Source organism: Bos grunniens, chromosome 20 (assembly GCF_055505025.1).
Source record: "Bos grunniens cultivar Pamir isolate PY7600 chromosome 20, Bosgru_T2T1.0, whole genome shotgun sequence".
In the NCBI taxonomy this organism is placed as follows: Eukaryota; Metazoa; Chordata; class Mammalia; order Artiodactyla; family Bovidae; genus Bos; species Bos grunniens.
Genome location: NC_141184.1, coordinates 58,295,233 through 58,314,185, shown reverse-complemented (window position 1 = coordinate 58,314,185; position 18,953 = coordinate 58,295,233). Strand labels below are relative to the sequence as shown.

General features: G+C 37.9%; 1 protein-coding gene across 9 annotated transcripts in view; it reads right to left on the bottom strand.

The window, feature by feature from the left end:
- The window catches only part of ERBIN (erbb2 interacting protein), a 129,730-nt gene that overhangs the window by 71,200 nt on the left and 39,577 nt on the right, over positions 1–18,953 (bottom strand). For all 9 annotated transcript variants that reach the window (XM_086361991.1, XM_086361992.1, XM_086361993.1 and 6 more), the window contains exons 2-4: positions 11,912–11,959; positions 4,743–4,940; positions 1,129–1,246 (exon numbers count right to left, since the gene is read on the bottom strand). In XM_086361991.1, coding sequence (XP_086218117.1) covers positions 1,129–1,246; positions 4,743–4,931 — 307 coding nt within the window. In that variant the 5' untranslated portion in view covers positions 4,932–4,940; positions 11,912–11,959. The remainder of the gene's footprint in view (positions 1–1,128; positions 1,247–4,742; positions 4,941–11,911; positions 11,960–18,953) is intronic.

The following is an 18,953-nucleotide window of genomic DNA, read 5'->3' as shown; positions in this document are numbered from 1 at the left end:
TAACTGTCAGTGTATGTACAGCTACAATGGTAATGGATCAAGTTCATTTTCTTTGGAATTTACGCAATGCTTGCCACTCTATTAAGCATGAGGAATGGAGACAAATTTTAAACTGCCCTTGAAGAAGCTGAGGAAATTAATTAACCTAAAATAAAATCATGAGAAGAAAACTCTTAACAACTAAAAGTCAGCTGATCTGAACTCTACAAAAACAACAATGTCACAAAAAGATGGACAAGCTGGTTTTAAAAGATCAAAGAGACACAACTGAAAGCTACATGTGATCTTTAACTTGGTGTAGGTTGGGCAAATAGCTAAAAAGGGCATTACTAGGCAACAGGGGAAAATATGGTGTCAAATTTCTTGAGTGATAATGATATTGTGGTTATGTATAAGGATTTCCTTGGTCTTGGGAAATGCTTATTCTAATATTATTCCAATATATTGTAATATGCTCACTCTAAAATTTTTAAGTGTTACTTCTCTCTCACTTCAAGGTAAGGAATTAACAATTTGGAACATCTCTTCCACACTTTAATGTTCAAACTAAGCACACAAAACCAAGACAATGTACCCCCAGAGAACAGTGACTATGTCCTTTTACTTTTCATCATTAATTTGTAATCCAAGCTCCTAATAAAGTATTTGGCACAGAGTAGTCTCTCAATAAGTATTTGCTGATGTTCAATTCATTAATGTAGCACAACTTTTTTTTAAACCTTAACATTACACTGTAAATATTTTACGTCAGTATCATTAGGAGCTACATTACAGTCCATGCTTACAGATGATTCAAAATGTGTTATTAACAATCGACATTACAGCTACTTGTTACTAGTTTCTCATCATCACAAACATGGCAGTAAATATATATATGAAAAAAGATTTAAGGACACAGATGTGCATGCACATATCCACAGCATTTCAATTAAAGCTATTTAAAAATGTTTATACTTATTCTTCACTTTGCTTTAAATTCTCATAGATTTATACATATATATAAAAAAACTAATATAACAGACTGCAATCTGACTTTTAAAATTCTTTTTTATCTGGTAAAATACAAAAGAAATTTTATTTATTTAACATGTTCCCCAAGCACAAAAATTTAGAAAGAAAGAATCTTACCATTCTTGCTGACATCCAGTTCCCTGAGATTGATGAGATTTGCAATAGATGCTGGTAATGCTGTTAAATCATTATCTGGCAAACTCAGTTTGTGTAGAGACTGACAGTTAAAAAGTTGCTGTTGAAACAAGGTAGAGAAGGATGTTGATTATTCCTTCGGTTTCCTTAAATATTTCATTTATTAACCGTTAGAAAGACAAATATTATTAACATCATTAAAACTGAATGAATTATACCTACACACATACCAGAGAAGACCTCTTATTATTTTATGCTATTATATATTTGAATACAATTGGACTACTCAGAATGATTTATATCCTCACACTTCTACCCTGGGCAAAATGCACTTAACAAAATCTAGCATATGGTGTATTTTCTGTTAGGGTCATAAGAAATAAGTGGCTGCTAAATCTAGTAAACTAAAAGGGCTTCCCCAATGGCTCAGATGGTAAAGAATCTGCTTGCACTTCAGGAGACCCGGGTTCAATCCCTGGATCAGGAAGATTCCCTGGAGAAGGGAATGGCTACCCACTCCAGTATTATTGACTGGAGAGCTGCATGGACAGAGGAGCCTGGTGGGCTATGGTCCATAGGATAGCAAAGAGTCAGACACAACTGAGCAACTAACCCTTTCACTTTCACTTTGGATCTTATGTTTCAAGTATCCTTATTCCAAAATGTAAGTTTATAAGCTGAATTTATATAAATTCAAATATGTAAAATTGGTTTTAAATGAATTAAAATATAGAACTCTGATTTGAGAGAAAAATAAAATAAGGGAGCAAACATACTGTTATGCTAAAATCACAATAATGAAAATGGGACTTAAATATATTTAACCAAAGGCAGTAAGTACCAGAGAAGGTAATGGCAACCCACTCCAGTACTCTTGCCTGTGCCTGCAAAATCCCATGGACGAAGGAGCCTGGTAGGCTACAGTCCATGGGATCTCGAAGAGTCGTACGTGACTAAGCAACCTCACTTTCACTTTTCACTTTCATGCATTGGAGAAGGAAATGGCAACCCACTCCAGTACTCTTGCCCGGAGAATCCCAGGGATGGGAGCCTGGTGGGCCACCATCTATGGGGTCGCACAGAGTCGGACACGACTGATGTGACTTAGCAGCAGCAGCAGCAGTAAGTACATGGGCTACTTCTAAGCTTCATATAAAAAAAAAAAAAAAACAACCTTTGCAGAGTACAGAGGATTTTTAGGTACTGAAAATACTATGTTTGATTGCATAATGATGAATACATGTCATTATATGCATTGTGCTATCCACAGACTGCACTACACCAAGAGCAAACCATAATGTCAACTATGGACTTTGGGTGATTATGATTTTTCAACACAGGTTCATCAGTTCTAAGTACTATGGTGATTTAATCACTCTGGTACCAAAGCGGGGATGCTGATAACGGTGGAAGCCATGCATGTGTGGGGACAGGTTACATATTTGGTAAATCTATGTGCATGTGTTAGTCACCTAGTCATGTCTAACTCTTTGTGACCCCACGGACTGTAGCTGGCCAGGCTCCTCTGTCCATGGAATTCTCCAGGCAAGAATACTAGTGGGTTGCCATTCCCTTCTCCAGAAGATATTCCCGATGACCCAAGGATTGAACCTGGGTCTCCTGCACTGCACACAGATTCGTTACCATCTGAGCTATTATGTGGCCTTGGGAAATCTCTATACTTGCCTCTTAGTTTTGCTGTGGATCTAGAATTGCTTTAAAAAGTAAAATCTTTAGGAAAAAACAAAACTGTGTGCAGGATGGCACTGAATAAATCCTATTTAAGGAGAGCATTCTTCCAAAAATGGAAAATTGCTAGGCATGATAAGTGATTCAGTTATTTGCACTATCATAGCATCCCTCTCTCTTTTCAACACAGTTCCCAAAATGAGACCTCACTGGTGGTGATTAGAAAATGGGACTAATTTTGGTCTTCCATTTTCTCTAGGAGACCTAGCTAAGGAAGATAAATTCCCTGCTGAAAAATAACACGCAAGCAAACAGTCAATTACAAAGCACCCTATCACAACCTAGGGAAGAAATTCATGATCATGCAACCCACAACTTCTAATATTTTATCCATAGCTATATAAAGATTTCTTTATAAGACAATCTCAGATGGTGCTGGCTTTCAGAATGATTTTACTACTATACTAGCCACCCAAACAGCAACTCTTTCAAAACAATGCTGCCATCCGGGATATATATAAATACACACATAAATCTAAAACAAATATTTTATGTTACAGTAGATACAGGCAACACTCCCTATTTTTTACTCTATGATAGTTAGGGTTACCAAATAAAATACAGGATGCCTGGTTAAACTTGAAGTTCAGATAAACAATAATTTTTTTAGTGAGAGAGGTGTCCTATACACTGCATGAAACACACTTACACTAAAAAATTACTATTTATTTGAAATTTGTAATTTAATTGGATGTCTTATATTTTTTGTCTTCTAAATCTGCCAGTTCAAATAAGAGTTTATTTTTTGGAAATGCCCCATATATTAAATTGATTTTTATGAGCCACTAATGAGTCTACACCCACAGCTTAAAAAACACTGTTGTTTGGGTGGTAAAACTATTGCAACTTTCTCTGCAAAAATAAGAAACTGAGTAGGGGATGAAGTCAGGTTAGAATTTAAGGGAAAAAAAGAAGTAACAACTAAAATATCTTAGCAAGCAAGTTGTTAATGGGAGAGGATGTTTCATGGCAACAAACCAACTTTCTCCTGCTAGTTGTTCCTATATTTCAGAAACATTAGGTCCTCCAAAGCCCTTCCAAACAAAACTGAAATGGGGAAAACAGAATAGTACCTCTGCAAAGCTGTTAAAAAAACAAAATTCTGATGTGATAACTAAAAGGACAATTTATCCTCAATTACTAGATCAAAAACTCATGAAAACTAGAAAAACATTAATTTCAATTCTTTGTCTAGGTAAATCTGTTGGCTGCAGAAACTATAGAGTCTTATTATCTACTTTGGGCTTCCCTGGTAGCTCAGCTGGTAAAGAATCCGCCTGCAATGCAGGAAACTCCAGTTCAATTCCTGGGTCGGGAAGATCCCCTGGAGAAGGGAACTGCTACCCACTCCAGTATTCTTGGGCTTCCCTGGTGGCTCATTTGGTAAAGAATCCGCCTGCAATGCAGGAGACCTGGGTTCGATCCCTGGGTTGGAATGATCCCTGGAGAAGGGAACTGCTACCCACTCCAGTATTCTGGCCTTGAGAATTTCATGGATTGTATAGTCCATGAGGTCCCAAAGAGTTGGACATGACTGAGTGACTTTCACTTCACTTTACTATCTACCTTAGTGGCTCTAACAAGCCTGGAATTAAATATAAAATTTTAAATTATTTGCATAAATAAGCCATTAACTTGAAAAGATAAAGCAATTAACTTCAAGAGATAAAGGTTAAAAATTCAATTTAAAAAACCTGAATTGTGTTACATATCCTAAAGATGAAATTAAACCAAAACAGGGGCAATAATATATACATATGTATCAGCATTATGGCAACACTAGGAATATCATATTTCTAGGCATAAAAATAACCAAAGGCAATTCTTGAAAGATCAGATTAACATACCTTTGGAAGCTCTTCAATCTGATTAGCATCTAAGTAGAGCTCCTCCAAAGTTTTCTCAAAAGTAAAAATCTCTTTGGGAACCTGTTCCAAACTGCAATGAGAATAATCAAGAGTAGTGACAGTCTCCTCTTCTCCTCGAAGACAACGACATGGTACCAACCGCACAAATAAACTTCGTTTTGTAGTCATTTTTAGACACTGAAATATGCAAACAAAAATAAGTTTAGTAAAAGCATTATAACAATTTTTCAAAACAAACTATTCCAGTTCAATTCTCAGAGTTTATACCTCACAGATAAATATTCCCTTCTGTAAACACACTCAACAGAATGCATTTACACTGCTTTCCTATCAAATTTTTTATATTTGTTGTTGTTGTTCAGTCACTAAGTCCTATCTGACTCTTTGTGATCCCATGGACTATAGGATGCCAGGCTCTCCTGTCCTTCACCATCTCCTGGAGTTTACTCAGAACCATTCATGTCCATTGAGTCAGTGATGCTATCCGCACATCTCAACCTCTGCCGCCCCCTTCTCCTTCTGCCCAGCAACAGGGTCTTTCCCAGTGAGCTGGGTCTTTCCCAGTGAGCTGGCTCTTTGCATCAAGTGACCAAAGTATTGGAGCTTCAGCTTCAGCATCAGTCCTTCCAATGAATACTCAGGGCTGATTTCCTGTAGGATTGACTGGTTTGATCTTGCAGTCCAGGAGACTCTCAAGAGTATTCTCCAACATCACACTTCGAAAGCATCAATTCTTCAGTGCTCAGTTTTCTTTATGGTCCAATTCTCACATGACCACTGGAAAAACCATAGCTTTGACTATCCACGCCTTTGTTGGCAAAGTGATGTCTCTGCTTTTTAATATGCTGTTTACGTTGGTCACAGCTTTCCGTCCAAGGAGCAAGCGTCTTTTTCATGGTTACAGTCACTGTCCACAGTGAATCTGGAACTCAAGGAAAAAAATGTCTGTCACTGCTTCCACATTTCCCCCTTCTATTTGTCATGAAGTGATGGGACCGGATACCATGATCTTAGCTTTTTTAATGTTGAAGTTTTAAGCCAGCTTTTTCACTCTCTTCTCTCACATTCATCAAGAGGCTCTTTAGTTTCTCTTCACTCTCTGCCATTACGATGGTATTATTTGCATACGATGAGGTTGTTGATATTTCTCCTGGCAATCAAGCTTGATAGTCTAGCTTGATATTCATCCAGCCCAGCATTTTGCATAATGTACTCTGCAGAGAAGTTAAATAAGCAGGGTAACAATATACAGTCTTGTCTCACTACTTTCCCAATTTTGAACCAGTCTGTTGTTCCATGTCTGGTTCTAGCTATTGCTTCTTGACCTGCATACAGGTTTCTCAGGAGGCAGGTAAGGTAGTCTGGTATTTTCATCTCTTTAAAAATTTTCCACAGTTTGCTGTGATTCACAGTCAAAGGCTTTAGCATAGTCAATAAAGCAGAAATAGATGTTTTTCTGGAATTTCCTTGCTTTCTCTATGATCCAATGAATGTTGACAATTTGATCTCTGGTTCCTCTGCCTTTTCTAAATCCAGCTTGTACATCTGGAAGCTCTTAGTTCACGTACTGCTGCTGAGGCCTAGCTTGAAGGACTTAGAGCATAATCTTCCTAGCATGTGAAATGAGCACAATTACACTGTAATTTGAATGTTGTTTGGGATTGGAATGAAAACATATTTTCCAGTCTGGTGGCCACTGCTGAGTTTTCCAAACTTGCTGACATATTGAGTGCAGCACTTTAACATCATCATCTTTTAGGATTTGAAATAACTCAGCTGGAATTCCATCCCCTCCATTATCTTTATTCGTAGTAATGCTTTTTAAGGCCCATTTCACTTCACACTCAAATTTATAGTGAATTTAAAAATAAACTCAAGCACTTTTGTACTTCACAAAATGATCCTAAAAGTAACCATTTGTTGTTGTTGTTTGTTCAGTCGCACAGTTGTGTCCGAATGTTTTCAATCCCGTGGACTGCAGTACACCAGGCCTCCCTGTCCATCACCACCTCCTGGAGCTTACTCAAACTCATGTCCATTGAGTTGGTGATGCCATCCAACCATTTCATCCTCTGTCGTTTTCTCCTCCATCAATCTTTCCCAGCATCAGGATCTTTTCTAATGAGTTGGCTCTCCACATCATGTGGCCAAAGTATTGAAGCTTCAGTTTCACCATCAGTCCCTCTAATGAATATTCAGGGTTGATTTCCTTTAGGATTGACTGGTTTGATCTCTGTGCTGTCCAAAGGACTCTCAAGAGTCTTCTCCAACACCACAGTTCAAAGTAACCATTTATATGCTTCTAAAAGAACCATTTCAGAATGACACCTCCCTTATGGCAGAAAGCCAAGAAGAACTGAGGAGCCTCTTGATGAAAGTGAAAGAGGAGAGTAAAAAAGCTGGCTTAAAACTCAACATTCAGAAAACTAAGATCATGGCATCCGATCTCATCATTTCATGACAAACAGATGGGGAAACAATGGAAACAGTGAGAGACTTTATTTTCTTGGGCTCCAAAATCACTGAAGATGGTGACTGCAGCCATGAAATTAAAAGACGCTTGCTCCTTGGAAGAAAAGTTATGACAAACATAGACAGCATATTAAAAAGCAGAGACATTACTGTGCTGACAAAGGTCCGTCTAGTCAAAGCTATGGTTTTTCCAGTAGTCACGTATGGATGTGAGAGTTGGACCATAAAGAAAGCTGAGCACTGAAGAATTGATGCTTTTGAACTGTGGTGTTGGAGAAGACTCTTGAGAGTCCCTTGGACTGCAAGGTCATCCAATCAGTCAATCCTAAAGGGAATCAACCCTGAATATTCATTGGCAGGACTGATGCTGAAGATGAAACTCCAATACTTTGGCCACCTTGGAAGAACTGACTCATTGGAAAAGATGCTGTTGCTGGGAAAGATTGAAGGCAGGAGGAGAAGGGATGACAGAGGATGATGGTTGGATGGCATCACTGACTTGATGGACATGAGTTTAAGCAAGCTCCGGGAGTTGGCGATGGACAGGGAAGCCTGGAGTGCTGCTGTCCATGGGATCACAAAGAGTCGGACAGGACGGAGCTACTGAACTGAACTGAAAAGAACTAGGCTTTATTAAGTCTGCTCATCAACAAGAAAAACCCTAATATAACAAAGAAATTTATTTAACTTCTGATTAAGAGCTGCTTCTTAATTAAGAACTTGACTATATGCAATTCTGAGTAGAAAAGTGGGAGTGCAAAGGTATTTTCAGGTCTCCCTAACCAGCCATTTAACTTTCCTGTAACTCTCCCACATCAGAATTCTTATCTATGCGAAGTATATTTTGTTTCAATTAATGCTGTTCTTTTAATTTTTCTAAAGTGTACAGATTTTATATTTGCTTAAGGTTACACACTAGAGAAGAAACTTGCTTCAATAAAGTGCTGCTGCTGCTGCTAAGTCACTTAAGTCGTGTCCGACTCTGTGCAACTCCATAGACGGCAGCCCACCAGTGCAGACTTCATTTTAATCTAACTGGGGGAAAGATTCAATTCTGAATTAGTGAAAATTTTCAAGGCTAGTTTTATTAAGAACACATACATACATACAGAGGTTAATTCCAACTAGGAGGTTAACATTAATTTACTAAAAGAAAAAGCCCATCTCAATAAAATAAGAATGACTTCTAATTAATGTTATCAATTCTTTGCAAAATAATAATAAATTCTTGCCCTAGGCAGAAGACTCCATTAAAGTATTAGATTACTTCTACCCAGAGCCAAGACTAGGTTAAAGCCAGTGAGGCAAATGCCTCAGACACAGTAAAACCCTTCAGTAATCAAACTAAGTATTTTAATGCAACATTTTTGTAAAAAATCAAACTCTTGGAAAAATAATTCATTAATCCACGGTTAATTTAAAAGTAAAGACAGAATCAGTATGACTAATTTTTCTTTTTTGCCTCAGGCTCCAACATGAATCTGCAAGGCATTGATTCTAACTCTTCAAATTATATCATATTCTTAAAGTGTTTGACAGTAAGGGTTAAGTATTTCCCTAGCAAGTAAAGAAAAAAAAATCTGACTATTCTTACTTAATCACCATGTGCACCAGGCACTGTGCTAAATTCTTCATATAAACTATATGCTTATTCTCATTTCATCCTCATGTATCTTAAGGCATGTACTATTATCATCCCCATTTTCCATAAAGAAACTGATTCTGTACTCATACTGCACTATACTATTTCTCAATATATTAGGATATACTCATCTCAGAAATCAAACATCAATTGGTCTTTACTACATACTTCTCCTTTAGGGTTTATAGAGACAAACAACTGATGGGAGTTCAGGACAAAATACGGTACTCAGGGAATACTTAGTATCTTAACCTAAAGGAATTTGAGAAAATAGCAGAAGCAGGAAGGTCACTCTGATCTCTGTGCCTTTCCCCCCGAAACAGGTCATAAACATGTTTCTGTTAAAGGGGTCCTCTTTATACTAGAAGGTATCTCTAAAGACGAAGGGAGAGAAATTCTAATGAACAGGGCCTGCTAAATCTCCCCGTTTACTACATTTACTCTTTGACCTATTGTATTTCTACACAACAGTCCACTTCATCAAACATCACATAAAAATACTTGTTTAACTGTTTCTTTGGGTCTTCCTTTCCTTACAAAGGCTCCCTGTGTCCTTTAAAACTTACATTAAACAAATGAATACATTTTTCTCCTGTTAATCTGTCTTTGTCAGTTAAATTTTCAGACCCAGCCAGGAACCCTAACAGGGGGAAGAGAAAATTTTTCCTTCCTTACACTAATAATGTCAAACATCAAATGTTTCTATCTAAAATTTCTGTGTCATGGGGATGTAATGTACAGCATGGTGACTACAGCTAATAATACTGTACTGCATATCTGCAAGTTGCTAAGACAGTAGATTGAAAGCTCTCATCACACACACACACAAATTGCTTCTATGTATGGTGATGGATGGTTGCTAGACATATTATAAGGATCATTTTCCAACATATGCTAAGTCGCTTCAGTTGTGGCCGACTCTGTGCGACCCCATAGACGGCAGCCCACCAGGCTCCCCCGTCCCTGGGATTCTCCAGGCAAGAACACTGGAGTGGGTTGCCATTTCCTTCTCCAGTGCATGAAAGTGAAAAGTGAAAGTGAAGTCACTCAATAGCGTCAGACCCTCAGCGACCCCATGGACTGCAGCCTATCAGGCTCCTCCATCCATGAGATTTTCCAGGCAAGAGTAGTGGAGTGGGGTGCCATTGCCTTCTTCGTCCAACATATACAAATACTAATCATTATGTCATATACTTCAAACTAATGTAATGTTATATATAAACTATACCTCAATAAAAAAAAAAGTTACTTTGTCAATAAAGTTTACTGAATATGCTTCAGTTCAGTTTAGTTCAGTCACTCAGTCCTGTCCAACTCTTTGCGACCCCATGAATCACACCACGCCAGGCCTCCCTGTCCATCACAAACTCCCGGAGTTCACTCAGACTCATGTCCATTGAGTCGGTGATGCCATCCAGCCATCTCATCCTCTGTCGTCCCCTTCTCCTCCTGCCCCCAATCCCTCCCAGCTCAGAGTCTTTTCCAATGAGTCAACTCTTCGCATGAGGTGGCCAAAGTACTGGAGTTTCAGCTTTAGCATCATTCCTTCCAAAGAACATCCAGGGCTGATCTTGCAGTCCAAGGGACTCTCAAGAGTCTTCTCCCACACCACAGTTTTATGAAGGTGCATTTTACTCAGAAAAAGCAGTTTTATTGACCTAATAAGAATTTAATCACTAAAGGGGAATTTAGCTTATACTTGTATGTTTAATGAGATAATGAAAAAAAGATTCTAAAAACGAATATACACTTTCTTTTTCAACTGATAATGACTTAGGGGGGACATTTAAGAAAAGTGGGGAAAAAACTATCTGCTTTGTCCAATATGGTAGACAGAGTGGCATTTTAACCTGAAAATTCAAGTTAAATCAAATGAAATTTTGAATCTAGTTTCTTAGTCACACTGACTATATTGTAAATGCTCAATACTCACAGGTGGCTAATGGATACCATACTGAGTAAAAAAAGATAAGGAACATTTCTATTACTGTAGAGACAGCACTAATATAATACTTCAAACTATTACTCTGGTTCATATTATAACTACTATATGCTTATACTTATATATGATAGTATTCAATAATTTGCAAAATATGTCCTAAAAAAATCCATTTTCCAGAAATCATAATGGATTTGAAAGCGTAACTCCCAGCTGAGAATAATGGAACATGACACACTGTTACCAAATACAATGATTTAAGAGTGGGGGATTTCCCTGGTGGTCCAGCGCTTAAGACTCCACACTCCTTATAAAGACAGCATGGCTTCAATCCCTGGTCTGGAAATTAAGATCTCCTGTGCTACACAGAGTGGTCAGAAAAAAAGAAGAGTATATTTATTTTAGTATATTATTTAGTATATTAAATCGTATGTGCAGGGCACTTGAGGTAGAAGGCAATTTACAGGGCAGAATAATTGCTAATGGAAGTAAAATGACCTCTAAGACGTTTCTGTAGTCCTAATAATACTGCAGAACTTCTCAGAAAAGAATGTGAATTCAGAAAAAAAAAACTAGATACTTAGCTTTAGGAAACCGCAAAGAGTTTATATTTCAAATGAAAACTTTGAGAATTAAAAAACAAAACAAAACAGAACTTCCTGTGGACAGAGGCAGTGAAAAGGACAATTGAGACCTCAGAATAAATTCAGTGGTCCTTGAACAAATACAAAAATGGATCCTAATTTAGCAGACTAAAAGTGCTAATTGATAAGAAAGGAGGGGGACCTTAATTATTGACGTCAGAGGAGGAAAGCACCACATGAGAGAGAAATGAGTAACCAAATTCAAAGAGATCCTCCCTTATACAATACTGCAAGGAAGTAAAGCACAGGGAGAAAGACTGACTTGATCTGAACAGGAAGTGATCCACATGGGGACTGTTCATTAAACTTTAAGTGCTGTGATTTAAGAGCCACTTTATAAATCAGGCTTAAAACGGCAGATACAAAAACAGTGGAGGAAGAGGCGCCAACCAAATAAAAGGCATAGTAATAATGCAAACACTTTCTAACAAAAGAAATTAAAACTACTTACCACTGGGTTGAATTTATCTCCCTGATGTTTCTTAATTGAGCCAACATTCTATGAAAACGAAAAAAAAGAAACAAAATTAACAATAAAAATAATCTTTATGATTTTAAGGAACATCTCTTCCAATTTCTTATTTATCTCAAAATCTAAATTAAAATCCTGTATAATTCAGTCACATAAACTCACACACACAAAATTGCTAATTTCTCAATAGTAACTAGATTTATTGTTCATAATATTTTTAGACTATTGAGAGCCCTCACCTATATTAACAGATACCACTCTACCTACCATTAAAATCCCATTTATTTGAGCTTACTGGGAAACAATAAAAGTTTTCCCAAGCAAATACACTCTAATCACCAATTATACTTAAAATTTAGTAGTTTTTGGTGGTTCTTTGTGGCAAACATTGTTAACTGCTTATCAGTCTTTTCCCTCTTTTCAGAAGTTTCTTTTATTCAAGGTGGTAATGGACCTAGCTAAATACCCACTTTTAGCTTTCCAAGAAGGGTGGACAAGTGACAGATGACACAGTTAAGCTCAATGACACGTACTTAGAAGTCTACTTTGGGGGTAGAATGGTAGTGGATTCTGGAAAAACATCTGTTTCGTTATCTAGGGACGGGTGTGAACATGATGACTATGAATCAACAAGCATGAGGATTAAAAGCCTACCAATAAGGCTGATAAAATAGAAAGACAAAGCAGGCTGGGGTCTCTTAACAGCACTGCTGAGCAGCTGAGCCAATGCCAACCACAGAAATACCTGGATTTCTTGATGTGTAAGAAAATCAAATCCTCTATTTGCTTAAACCATTGCTAGGTTTTCTGTACCTGAAACCAACACATTCCAAAACAGGACAGCCCCAAACCCAAAACAGCAGCATTAATTAAAAGTACATACATCATGAATAATCTTTTTCTGAAAAGCTCAGTGATATTAATAAATACGTGTTTCAGAATTTTAAAGGGTCACTCTAAATATATTAGACTATTTGTCCTTATAAAAAATTGTTTAGGACTGCTGAGTTAACTTTCTCCACAAATTCTACACATAGTACATACCACAAAAAACACCTCTGTGTATATCAAGCAAAGATGGCCACTTATTTTGTCACGCAACATACTCCTACAAACATGGTAGTCTGATAAAATGGGACTAACAACGAATTGAGATGGAATATGGCTACAGAAGGAGGTTAGTGAGAAGAAAAGTTTGTGTTTAGAGACTTGAGTTTGAAATACCTGAAAGCTGTCCTAGTGGGATCTTATGTAGACAGTTGCATGAATATCCAGAGATGTGGAAAGAAATCCAAACTGAGACTATAAATTTGGAAGTTATCTGTTCAGAGATATTTAAAGTAATGAAATTAGGGACTTCCTTGGTGGTGCAATGTTAAGAATCTGCCTTTCAATGCAGGCGACAGAGATTCAATCCCTGGTCAGGGAACTAAGATCCCACATGCCACTGAGCAACTAAGCACACATGCTCTGGGACCCACAGATCCTGAGTGCTGCAACTAAGACCTGACACAGCCAAATAACTAAATATTAAAAAATTAACAAAGTTATAAATTACATGAAAGAATCAAGGGCATCAACGTGGATAGAAGAGTACAGGTTCAAAAAGAAAGGAATGAAGGAAGAAAACAAATTCAATGGTTGAGCCCTGAGATACTATAAAAATAGAGGTCATAAAGAAGAGAAGAGAACCAGCAAAGGACACTGAAAAGAGGCAGTGAGTCAAGAGAAAGCACCCCTCATTCACCCAAAGTATATTCTAAAAGCTAAATGGAAAAAATTATTTCAAGGAGGAAGTTATCAACTATGTTAGTAAGAACTTTAATTGCCACTGTTTAATAAGGTAAAGGTCACTGATTATCTTACTGAGGAGTAATAGAGACAAAATGCTGTTTGTAGGGGATTCAAGAAATAGGAGAAGGATAACATCATAGCAAATATAGACAACCCAGGTAGTTCAGTTATTAAGGACACTGAAAAATACAGGAGGAGTGAGAATAGATGGCAAGTCAAGACTCACAATAGTGGATGTGTAGGGAATAATCTAGTAAGAGAAAGATACATTTTTATAAACAGATTTGGAAAACCATTCATAGACCATCCCAACAAAGTTTCCAGCCAGTTAAAAGAAAAAAGTTGCTCATGGACCCAAAAAAAACCTTGGGTGCCATGGTACACCTTAGGGTTATTTTTCAAAACTACAGATTATTGTAGCTTCTCCCTCAGAGATTCAGATTTAGAAGATTAGCTATAATTCAAGATTCTTTATTATAAAGAAAATGCTGATGTGATTTTTTTCCCCCTAACAGTTTCAACAATAATCCACAGTCGTATATCTATATTCAAATTACCATCTTTTCCCCTTCCCATTCTTTTTTGATAAACTCTCATTTGGGAAATATTTGTAACTGAAAAGTGAAATCACTGTAAAAGTTTTAAAAAATATAGTATGTATACTTCCCTATGGATCTGAAGAGATCACAAGTTATACTTGGCTAGATTTAAGAGAAATCTTATGTTGGAATGATCTTTTTAAATAAGAGTTCAGAAGTTAAAATGCACAACAAAGGCTCCTTAGGCATGCCCATAACTATCAGATGGTGTTTAGTTGTTCTGAAAGATTTTAGTTTAATTATGGCTATCATATTTACTAATCTGTATTTGATACAACCTGTGCTTACTTCTGAGGAACATTATGAACATTATTAACCCATTACCTATAAGTACATGCTAGTAAACAATGAAAATAGTTATATGTAAAAGAACAAGAATAAAAAGGTAAGAAACTTATGTAATGAAAAAAACAAATACTGTAAAGGAGCACTTGATCCTGAAGGATAAAAATAATTATATGTATAAAATGTGCTATGCCTTACAGCACATACAGCAAGAGGTGAGGAAAGAAGGCTGATGAAATAGCTACATGTCTCTTAAGGTCAGCATTGCTGTCTGACCCCTGCTCAGTTCAGTTCAGTTCAGTTCAGTCACTCAGTCGTGTCCGACTCTTTGCGACCCCATGAATCACAGCATGCCAGGCCTCCCTGTCCATCACCAACTCCTGGAGTTTACACACACTCATGTCCATCGAGTCAGTGATGCCATCCAGCCATCTCATCCTCTGTCATCCCCTTCTCCTCCTGCCCTCAATCCCTCCCAGCATCAGGGTCTTTTCCAATGAGTCAACTCTTCTCATCAGGTGGCAGAGTATTGGAGTTTCAGCTTCAGCATCAGTCCTTCCAATGAACACACAGGACTGATCTCCTTTAGAATGGACTGGTTGGATCTCTTTGAAGTCCAGGGGACTCTCAAGAGTCTTCTCCAACACCACAGTTCAAAAGCATCAATTCTTTGGCGCTCAGCCTTCTTCACAGTCCAACTCTCACATCCATACATGACTACTGGAAAAACCATAGCCTTGACTAGACGGACTTTTGTTGGCAAAGTAATGTCTCTGCTTTTGAATTATGCTATCTAGGTTGGTCATAACTTTCCTTCCAAGGAGTAAGCGTCTTTTAATTTCATGGCTGCAAACATCATCTGAAGTGATTTTGGAGCCCCCCAAAATAAAGTCTGACACTGTTTCCACTGTTTCCCATCTATTTCCCATGAAGTGATGGGACCAGATGCCATGACCTTAGTTTTCTGAATGCTGATAGAAAGTTTCGTCAATGCCAGCAACGTTAACCAAACAAGCTTTTATATCAAACAATGGTTAGCATATATATGTTAAAAAAACTTAAGGTCGAATAAAGCAATTGACATACATATTGAAGTTATAAGGAGTTCCCACAGCTGCAGAAATTTCCACTTTTATATTTTTACATAATTTACATAATAAAATAGACCTTTAAAGTATAGTTTGGCAAATGCATACATCCATATAACCAACAGCAATCAAGATATAAAATCTTTCCTCACCCAAGAAAAATTCCTGTGTGCCACTTTCCAGTCAATACCCTCACCAAGACAACCTGTCCTAGATAAGAGTGCTATGACATTTGTGTACAAGTATTAATGAGAATGTAGGCTTCAGTTCTTGCAGGTAAATAAAGGGGAGTGAAATTGCTAGATCACAGTTCATAAAGAAAGCTAAGTGTCAAAGAATTGATGTTTTTGAACTGTGGTGTTGGAAAAGACTCTTGAGAATCCCTTGGACTGCAACCAGTCAATCCTAAAGGAAATCAACCCTGAATATTCATTGGAAGGACTGACACTAAAGCTGAAGTTCCAATACTTTGGCCACCTGATGTGAAGAACTGACTCTGGAAAAGACCCTGATGCTGGGAAAGATTGAAGGCAGGAGGAGTAGGGGATGGCAGAGGATCAGATGGTTGGATGGCATCACCGACTTGATGGACATGACTTTGAGCAAGCTCCAGGAGTTGGTGATGGACAGGGAAGCCTGGCATGCTACGGTCCATGGGGTCGCAAAGAGTGGGATACAACTGAGTGACTGAACTGAACTGAGTCTATAGGCATGTTTAATTTTATTCTTAAAAAATAAACAAATCATTTTAGAAAGTAGTTTTACCACTTACCACTCCCAGAGTTCCAATTAAATTTTCACCAACACTTGATATTCTCAGTCTTCTTAATCTTAATCTATGTAGTAGGTGAAGATCAGTATCTCACTGTATTTTTGTTTTGCATTTCTCTAATTACAAAATGGCATAGCAGAGCCTTATCTGTCTTTGGACCTTGGTTAGATGATAAAGATACTGGACTCAAGTCTGACATGACACTCTAGTGAGAAGAGTGATAAGATTTTGTATATGGGAAGAATGCATATTATTGTGCAAGCAGATACACTATATAAGAAAATAATTCTCCATGAGCATCTCACATTTCTGCATAGCCTGGGTTCTCTGAACAATGTCATTTACAGCCAATTTAAGATGTTTATATAAGGATACATTCCAGATAATAACATTTAGCAACACTGAGGCAGTTCAATGTCTTCTCTCCAGAGATCGTTGTTCACTGTTTAGTCGCTAAATCATGGCCAACACTTTGTGACCCTGTGGACTGCAGCACACCAGCACACCTTCCCTGTCCTTCACCGTCTCCTGGAGTTTGCCCAAATTCATGTCCAATGAGTTGGTGATGCTATCTAATCATCTCATCCCCTGCCGCCAGAGAAGATTTGTTTAAATTCCAGAGTAAAGGTAAGGTTTCTCTCTCTCACTCTCCTGAGGACAGGACAAGTCATGAGTGGTCCTATGTGTGGTCAGGTTTCCCAATTCAGGGTTCCCTTCTTCAGTGCACACTACTACCTGTGCAGGTCCCATCTGACCTTCACTGTGAAGCCCTATGAAGATTCAGGCTCAAGAAACCAACACAAGTACTGCCCTGGTGGCTGCTTGCTTTCCAGGGAGTAATAAACCCTTTGTCTCTGGTTTGTGTTTTCTGGCAAGTTAACACAGTACCTTGTAAATAGGGTAAAATCCCAGACCTCTGACCTGAGATTTAACCACTATGAATCAAGAAACAGGGCCACAATGCCTTTCACCACCAAGATTAAGAGATCCAGAGTCTATTCCCCACTGCTTGAAATTGGGCTGACTGGAGGAGGAGATGGCAACCCACTCCAGTATTTCTGCCTGGGAAATCCCATGGACAGAGGAGCCTTGGCAGGCTACAGCCCCATGGGGTCACAAGAGAGTTAGAAGTGACCTGGTGACTAAACAACAATGACTTGCTTATGCCAACTCAGTGTGGCAGAAGTTAAGCAAACAACAGTGCCTCTGCCTCAAGATTTACTACTACTGCTTTACCTTCCTTGAATGCAGCCCTGAGGACATGATGCCATAAAGAAGCCAGGGATAAAAGACCACATGCTGATTCACAAGTTCAAGAGTTATATAAATTGCTCTAAACATTAAGTTTACCAATTATACTGATTTTTTTCCAATGAGAAAATTTTACAATTTGTTCATTTACATGGGACATTTTCCATTTCACTCATTTCCATTTTCTCTATATTTTCTGCCTTTTTATTTGTTTTGAATTTGTCTTTTTCTCTTAGGCTAAAACTTATTAAGTAATGATTCTAATATTTTCTTCTTCTTCAAGATTTAAAGCTATGAATTCTGAAGTTCACTTCATAAATGTTGATATGTTGTCTTTGAATTTGTTTAAAATGTTCATTTTCCATTTGATTTATTCTTTTAACCATGAGTTATTCAGAATCACCTTAATTTTAAAACATTCAGACTGGGAATTCTCTAAGAGTTCAGTGGTTAGGACTCTGAGCTTCCACTGCCAAGTGCCTGGGGTTCAATCCCTGGCCAGGAAACTAAGATCCCGCAAGCTTCATGGTATGGCTAAAAAAAAACAAAAAACACCACCATTCAGGGATCTCCTAATTCCATTACTTCATGGCAAATAGATGGGGAAACAATGGAAAAAATGAGAGACAATTTTGGGGGGCTTCAAAATCATCACAGATGGTGACTGCAGCCATGAAATTAAGAGACTCTTCTTGCTCCTTGGAAGAAAAGCTATGACCAACCTAGACAGAATATTAAAAAGCAGAGCTATTGCTTTGCCAACAAAGGTCTGTCAAGTTAAAGCTATGGTTTTTCCAGTAGTCATGTATAGATATGAGAGCTGGACTATAAAGAAAAAGAAAGCTGAGTGCCAAAGAATTGATGCTTTTGAACTATGCCACTGGAGAAGACTCTTGAGAGTCACTTGGACAGCAAGGAGATCAAACCAGTCAATCCTAAAGGAAGTCAGTCCTGAATATTCTTTGGACGGACTGATGGTGAAGCTGAAAACACCAATACTTTGGCCACTTGATGCAAAGAACTGACTCTTTGGAAAAGACCCTGAAAGAAAGACTGAAGCCGTGAGGAGAAGGGGACAACAGAGGATGAGATGGTTGGACAGCATCACCGACTTCATTGACATGAGTTTGAGTAAGCTCCAGGAGTTGGTGATGGACATGGAGGCCTGGCGTGCTGCAGTCCATGGGGTCACAAAGAGTTGGACAAAACTGAGCAACTGAACTGAATTCTCA